General features: G+C 36.2%; 1 protein-coding gene across 1 annotated transcript in view; it reads left to right on the top strand.

The window, feature by feature from the left end:
• LOC107594305 (CD209 antigen-like protein E) overlaps positions 1-7,853 on the top strand; it is a 19,393-nt gene that overhangs the window by 3,080 nt on the left and 8,460 nt on the right. The window contains exons 2-3 of the mRNA XM_016284322.1: positions 6-86; positions 154-257. Of these exons, the coding sequence (XP_016139808.1) occupies positions 6-86; positions 154-257 (185 nt within the window). The remainder of the gene's footprint in view (positions 1-5; positions 87-153; positions 258-7,853) is intronic.

The raw sequence follows: 7,853 nt of genomic DNA on the forward strand, positions 1-7,853 counted from the left end.
CTGAGTTGAAGAGCTGGTCTGACAGCAGACAGTACTGCAGGGATCGTGGTGCTGATCTGGTCATTATCAACTCTGAAGAGAAGCAGGTGAGTTTGTGTGAGTGTCTGTTAATGAATGAGAGAATCACACTTATTCCTGTTTTTATTCACACAGAGGTTCATATCTTCATTCATCAAGGACAGAGTGTGGATTGGTTTGTCTGACACAGAGAACGAGGGCATCATGAAATGGGTGGATAATTCAACACTGAAACCAGGGTAATTGTGCTACTGTACTTTGTACAACTTTTTTCTTTTTAGTTTTGTTGTTGATTAATAGAAAATCTGATACATGTTGTTCAGGTTTTGGCTCAATGGTGAGCCGAATAACCAAGACGGAGATGAGGACTGTATTGAACTGATGCCTTCAAATCCCGTCCTGAACAACTGGAATGATCTGCCATGCTCACAAAAGAGAAAAGGGTTTTGTGAGAAATAGGGTTCATCCCACCTTTTTATGGTTTTGCTTCAAAGTAGTGGATATTCATATGAATGGAAAATGTAAAAATGTAATTCTTTTTTATTGCTATAATAAACTCAAGGGCAATAAAACATTCACAGAAAACCACTATGGATTTATTTGTTTTAGTGTTTTTCCTCATAATCTCATTTTAAAAAACGAGACCATCACAAGCTGAAGACACAACTCTTCCACACACACCAAAATCAAAACAAAACTTTACTTTTCTGCACCTTCACTTTTGCTGTAGCTTCTGTGACAAGTTTACTTTTAACACGTTATACAGGTTTTGGTTTGTAGAAGAGCCAAATAAGGTAGGCAGGAATGAGAACCGTATTGAACTGATGGCCTCAGATATCATCCTGAACTGGAATGATCTCCAATGCTCTGATAAAAGGGATTTGTGAGAAATAGTGTTAATCCCATCTTGTTGTGTTATTAATGCCATTATTTTATGGAAACAGTTGTGATTGTGATCGACTAGTTTCTGATTGTTTCTGACAGTATGCTACTTTAATTTTATAATTAATTATTTTTTTTACATACAAGTGCAAAGTGTCCCAGATTGCCCTAATTCACCCTATTATGCTGATGCTGGTGTCTGAATAAAATGGTCAATAACCATTAGTAAACCTACAGCATTTCCTCCGGCCCAGAGAACAGATTTATTCCACTTAGTTTCTAGAGGGCCGCAGCCCTGCAGAGTTTAGTTCCAACACACATGCCCTGCAGTTTTCAAATAAGCCTGAAGGACCTGATTAGTTGGATCAGGTACGTTTAATCAGATGCAAAGTGTTGGCTGAAGTGTTTTTCTTCCGATTTATATGTTTATGTTTCACACACTTATGTCCTTTGACAATAATATCACTAATTCCAATTCTAAAGAATTACTGTAATTTGTACTGTTGTTAGAGAATTGTGTGATCTATTACAAACTCTGTTACAAGCATTACTAGAGAGAGAGAGAGAGAAGTGTTGGAGTTTTGAATATTTTTCTAGAAACATGTCAGAGTTTCTGCTTTCTTATGAAGTGTATTGTCATGTGTAACCCCTCCGGTTCTATTCTCCTCATTCTTGCTCCGAGCAGAATTTGAACCAACGCTTCCAGCATGGGAGGTGGGCACGCTAACAAGGACGCTAAAGACCGCAGTCTCTAGCATCCCTCTTGAGATCAGGGGAGTGAGGTTTACTCTTACCAGCTGGCTCTTACCAGCTGGCCTCCGTTACACATATAATTATTTTCCATGGAATTTACTTGTTAATATGTTATCGTATGACAATTAGAGATGTTTGTCATTATAAACAACATACTCTCTAAATGGCTGTTTATTGTCTAAAGACAAAGGTGGATTACTTTAGTCCAATTTAAAGACCAATTTAAAACATTATTTCTAATGTGGAGTGTATTACTTGATGTTTGTGTGTTTTCGTCCTGTTTGGTGTTGATCACAGCAGGGCCGTAACCACATTGAGGGACTAGTCCTCCCCTGATAATTAGATATGGTTTAACTGTCCCCCTCAATATTTGATATTCTTGATGCTGCTCTGCTGTACTTCTTGACACACCTCTCTGTTTGTTTTAAAGGTTATATTGTTGGACTGGTCTGCCTCAGTGTTCTAACAGCCCTCATCAATGTCAAAATCTTTGAGGTGGCCAATCAAATCAAAGAGTGGAGATTCCAGCACGACACTTCCATTTTAAAGGTTAAAATGAGAGCGAGGTAAAGATGCAAGTAACTGAACATTTAATATTTGCGAACTGGTTGATAAAAATCAGTTATGTATCCAGTGATGCAAACATCTTGACCTTTTTGTCAAATCACAATGAATTGAATTGAAAATATAGACTATAATATAGGCAGATCCTCGACTATAACAACACTAATTAGTGAAAAAAATAACAGCTGTTTTTCGAAAAATTGAGTATAGGGTTAAAAATATATATGTAATCTGCATTCATATTCTAAAATAGTTCAAATTCTAGTTCTTTAACTAACTTTTCTTTCTTGTTGTTCCCTTAAACTGCTGAAGACAGCTCTTTTAAAAACCACAACCATAAATATATTTGACTAAAAGAAAAGAATTCTCTATTTCACATTTCTATTCTTTCACTTCTGCTTTAGCTTCTGATTAACTTGTCTTTGCAGCACTGACAGGGGCGTTTTTCCTCTGAGAATTCAAGGGCTAAGTCAGTGCTTCCTTAAAAATGCATGAGAAAAAACAAACAGTACTAATATAAAACGATGCAAATATTACAAATGTTACAAATCATGAATAAACATCATGTCTTATGTGTACACATACAGTATATAACAATGTACCATCATATACCAAGCCTCCTTTGTCTCTGCTAGTAATCTCCTTTAAAGGAGCGTCTGAACAGCGCCAGGTGTACTCAATGGACTGCAGATTGGGGTGAGTCGTAGGCGAGCGTCCAAATTCAAACAATGGGAACCATCAAATGTTACACTCTAAAAAATGCTGGGTTGTTTCAACCCAACTTTGGGTCAAATATGGATTAACCCAACCATTGGGTTAAAATTTTACATTAAATGTTTAACCCAGAAGTTGGGTTAGTCCATATACACTCTAAAAAATGCTGGGTTGTTTCAACCCAACTTTGGGTCAAATATGGAATTTTACATTAAATGTTTAACCCAGAAGTTCGGTTAGTCCATATTTGACCCAAAGTTGGGTTGAAACAACCCAGCATTTTTTAGAGTGTACATGTGCAAATATAGTCTTAAATACAGCAACTTTGTTGGCTGCAGTATGTGTTGTAGCATTAAGGTGGGAAACGTTGTGTATTGACACAGTCAAATTTCACACGTTCCGTTTACAGACTTTTGGCCCCATCCACCCTCCATACAAGTCGAACACCTAATATCTCCATCGCTCTATGCTTGACCTATTACTCTCATTTTCGTGTTCATTCCGAATCCGCACATTGGTCTGAATGAATTTCATACTAGTGAATTTATTTAGTGCCAATGACTAATTAAAAAGTAAGTAGCTCACCTAATTAGATATCAACGCTTTGTCACGTCACACTGAAATGACTTGTAAACATGATCTGCTGAAAAAAAACAATAGAAACCATCACAGAAATTCTAGTGGTTTCCGCTACAAATAGCATTACAAACATTACAAACCATCACTTATTAACCATTAAAACCATTAAAAATGGTTTCCTGTAGTGTGTTTTGGGACATATTCCATTAGGATTTAGTGGTTTTAACAAGCCACCAATAGAAGGTGACCAATTACCAGTAGAGACCAACAGGGACCATTACAGTTTCCATTAAATCCAATACAATTCCCATTATAACCAGTAAAACCATTACAAATCTGTCATGGTGTCTATTGTTTGTTTGTTTGTTTTTTCAGCAAAAAATCTAATTAAAGCTACATCTCCGTGTCTGTGATCATTATGATTCCTGCGGTGTTTAGAGCTTTGATGACTGATGATCTGAAAATAAGTTGACTCGTAAAAACAAACTGAACATCAGAAATTAAATACACCTTATATTTGTAACTGCGATCTTTGATAATTATTTAGAAATAAATGCGAAGATGCTTAAAAAGCAAAAATAAAAAAACATACAAAAAAGTATTGAGCATTTGGGGTTCTGGATCATTTAAAATCTGCCACATTTTATTCTAGTCTTCAGCAAGACAGGTAAAAACAAACTGAACATCAGAAATTAAATACACCTTATATTTGTAACTGCGATCTTTGATAATTATTTAGAAATAAATGCAAAGATGCTTAAAAAGCAAAAAAAAAAAAAAACACAAAAAAGTATTGAGCATTTGGGGTTCTGGATCATTTAAAATCTGCCACATTTTATTCTAGTCTTCAGCAAGACACGCATACAATCAGATAACACCAAAGTAAAACTCTTCTGAATAAAAAAAACTATTAAGATATTCTCAACAGCCAAAGAGCAGCTGGTGCATAGATGTTTTTGGTTATGCGATAAACTAAACTAAACATAAGCTAAAGAAAAGATCTGTCACTTTTTCCGTTTCATTGCAACATTTTCTTATCTACCATCAGCCTCTGTCCCTAGCCATGTAAATTATTATTATTATCCCTATTATTATTATCAGAGTTTGGGTGTGAGGATAGTTTTAAACTGGAAGTGTACATCCCCATTAAAGCCAGCGTCAAATGAAATCACTTCCTCTATAAATTTAGCACTATTATTAAAAAGGTAGTCATCATTCTGAAGATGACAACTCATTGGTGAAAATGTACAGCAAGACACAGGAGCAAAACATGGAATTAGAGGCCATTTATGAAAGTGATGAAGACACCACTGGACCTCGAACACTGAGTCACAGCCAGGCTAAAGGAAAAGCTCGAGAGTGCAGTAAGTAGAAAGTTTAATTTGAAGCAGAAACAGTGTCAGTAATGTTTGAGGAAACGAGAACTGTTATATCTACAATTTCAATCATTGCTTTCTCAACTACACTCTTAAAAATAAAGGTTCTTCACAATGCCATAGAAGAACCTTTTTGTCTAAATGGTTCCATAAAGAACCTTTAACATCTGAAGAACCTTTCTGTTTCACAAAAGGTTCTTTGTGGCAAAAGAAGGTTCTTCAGATTACAAAAAAGTAAGAAATAGATGGTTCTTTAAAGAAACTTTGACTGAATGGTTCTTTGTGGAACCAAAATGGTTCTTCTATGGCATTTTAAGAGTGTTTATGTTATTAACAAAATTATCTATTTTCTATTCTATCAAATTTTTTCAACTGGATTTGTATTGTCATAACATAATTATGCTGATATATCAAAACATCTCAAACATTGTGATTATAAAAGAACATGCTCTCTAAAAAGGCATGTCTATTATCTAAAGCCCAAGGTAGATTACCTAAAAACCTTGAATTGACACTTAATTTCTAATGATACAAAGTGTATTAATTGATATGTGTGTGTTTTGGTGGTGTTTGTCAGGAGGAAGTAGATGTTTGGTGTGGATCACAGTGGGTCTCGGGCTCATTTGTGTTCTTCTGCTGGTCTTCATCATACTGCAGCACATCACCATCACAGCAGAGAGAGACCTGATAAAGAGTTACAAGAACGCAGTTTAAGAGTTCAATCAAACCATCAACAGCTTACAGGACAGTTACACTGATCTGATGACTGAAAAACACCAACTGCAGAACATCTTCAGCTCTTTGAGTCAGAAGAACCTGGAGTTAGGAAGCAAAGTCAGGTCTCTGAGTGAGGAACTGAAGAGAAACGTTTCTAAAGGAGGTTAGTATAAATCTGTTTTTGTATAAGTAGTTAATGAAGAGTTTTCATTAACTTTTTATATGTATTTAAAAAGTGTGTGTTTCTATTAGGAAATCAGTGTAGTCTAGATGGCTTCTTCATTTCCAAAAAGGCGATGAACTGGTCTGACAGCAGACAGTACTGCAGGGATCGTGGTGCTGATCTGATCATTTGTTTGGTTTTACAGTGCAGTACACATTATAAAGATCACACATACTGTACTGTAAGTACAAGCAAATAATGGAATCAGGGACCTTTTATTTTCAGCACAGGAAAATTAATCACACAACAGGACCTCAAATACAGAGTCGTACACAGGATAAATGAAAAACATGAAAGTGCAGTAAGCAAAATGTTAAGTTTAACACAGAGATGATTAGAGATTAGAGAATTGAACTGTCCTTCAAGATGGCTTAATCTGATCCGTTTAACGGGTCACAGGCTGGAGGACAGAGAAGTGAGGAAACGAGGAAGCATCAGTTTGAGTAGTGAGCAGCATCCAGTGCACTTGCTGCTGTGTTTCCTGTTTAAAGCTATTTGAGTCCATTTGAGTGTTTACAGACTCCTCTTGTTGGCCTTTGAAGCTGATAACATCAGGTTGAATGTACAAATATGGCTCTGCCGATAGTTTAAGCGTGGCTATAAGACTTTATTCTTGTTGAAGACCAGGATTTCCTACTGGAATGCCCATGATCTCCACCAGAGGGCACTCCATCCATGACTTTTACTATTCACCCAGGACTCCATTTCCCATAATCCTTTGCCCGGACTCATCAGCACTCAACAGTTGTAGTCACCTGTCTCTCATCACCTCATCAGTCACACACTATAAGAATGGCACACACACACACACAGCTGATGATTGTAGAGCCTGTTCCTGTCCCTGGACTGCTTCCTTGGTTTTTGTTTGTTTGCTGACTACTTATTCCTCACCTCCTCATGGGTCAATTAGAGAATTGAAATGTCCTTCACGATGGCTTAATCTGATCTGTTTAACGGGTCACTGGACCTCAAACTCAGAGTCACGGCCAGGATGAAGGAAAAGATCTTAAGCGCAGTAAGAAGAAAATTACTTTAAATCAGAAATGGTTTCGCAGATGGTCTTAAGTGTCACTATGAAGAAATGAGAACCGTCACATACAATTTCAAATATTTATACGAATGAAATGTCAATGTTTCTGTTTGTAAATGAAGTGCATTATCATGGATTTATCTTTCCGTTTACTTTTTCAACATTATCCAGTGCACTTGCTGCTGTGTTTCCTGTTTAAAGCTATTTGAGTCCATTTGAGTGTTTACAGACTCCTCTTGTTGGCTTTTGAAGCTGATAACATAAGGTTGAATGTACAAAACACAAACTAAGTAGTACGGCTCTGCCGAGAGTTTTTAAGTGTGACTGAAAGACTTTAGTCTTGTCGAAGACCAGTGCGAAATGAAACCACTTCCTGTATAAACTTAACACTTTTGAAAATGCTAATGAACATTTCAAAGACCACACTTCATCTGTGAAGACGTACTGACCGACACGGTGGATAATGGATTTAGAGGCTATTTATGAAAATCTTGACAGCAGAGATATTAAGAACACAACTGGACCTCAAACTCAGAGTCACGGCCAGGATGAAGGAAAAGATCTTAAGCGCAGTAAGAAGAAAATTACTTGAAATCAGAAATGGTTTCGCAGATGGTGATATTAATATTGTCACTATGAAGAAATGATAACCATCACATACAATTTCAAATATTTATACGAATGAAATGTCAATGTTTCTGTTTGTAAATGAAGTGTATTAGCATGGACTTATCTTTCTGTTTACTTCTTCAAAATGTTCTTGTTTGCATATTTGATAATAACAATTCCAGATGACTTATAAAAACACTCATAAAGCATGTCTATTACCAAAAGCAATAGTAGATTACCTACAGAGGTTGATTTGAAACTTAATTTCTAATAACATGAAGAGTATTAACTGATATGTGTGTGTTTTCGTGGTGTTTGTCAGGAGGAAGTACAAACCCAATTCCAAAAAAGTTGGGACACTGTACAAATTGTGAGTAAAAAAGGAATG

The sequence above is a fragment of the Sinocyclocheilus grahami genome, unplaced genomic scaffold (assembly GCF_001515645.1).
Source record: "Sinocyclocheilus grahami isolate Dianchi unplaced genomic scaffold, SAMN03320097.WGS_v1.1 scaffold181.1, whole genome shotgun sequence".
Classification (NCBI taxonomy): Eukaryota; Metazoa; Chordata; class Actinopteri; order Cypriniformes; family Cyprinidae; genus Sinocyclocheilus; species Sinocyclocheilus grahami.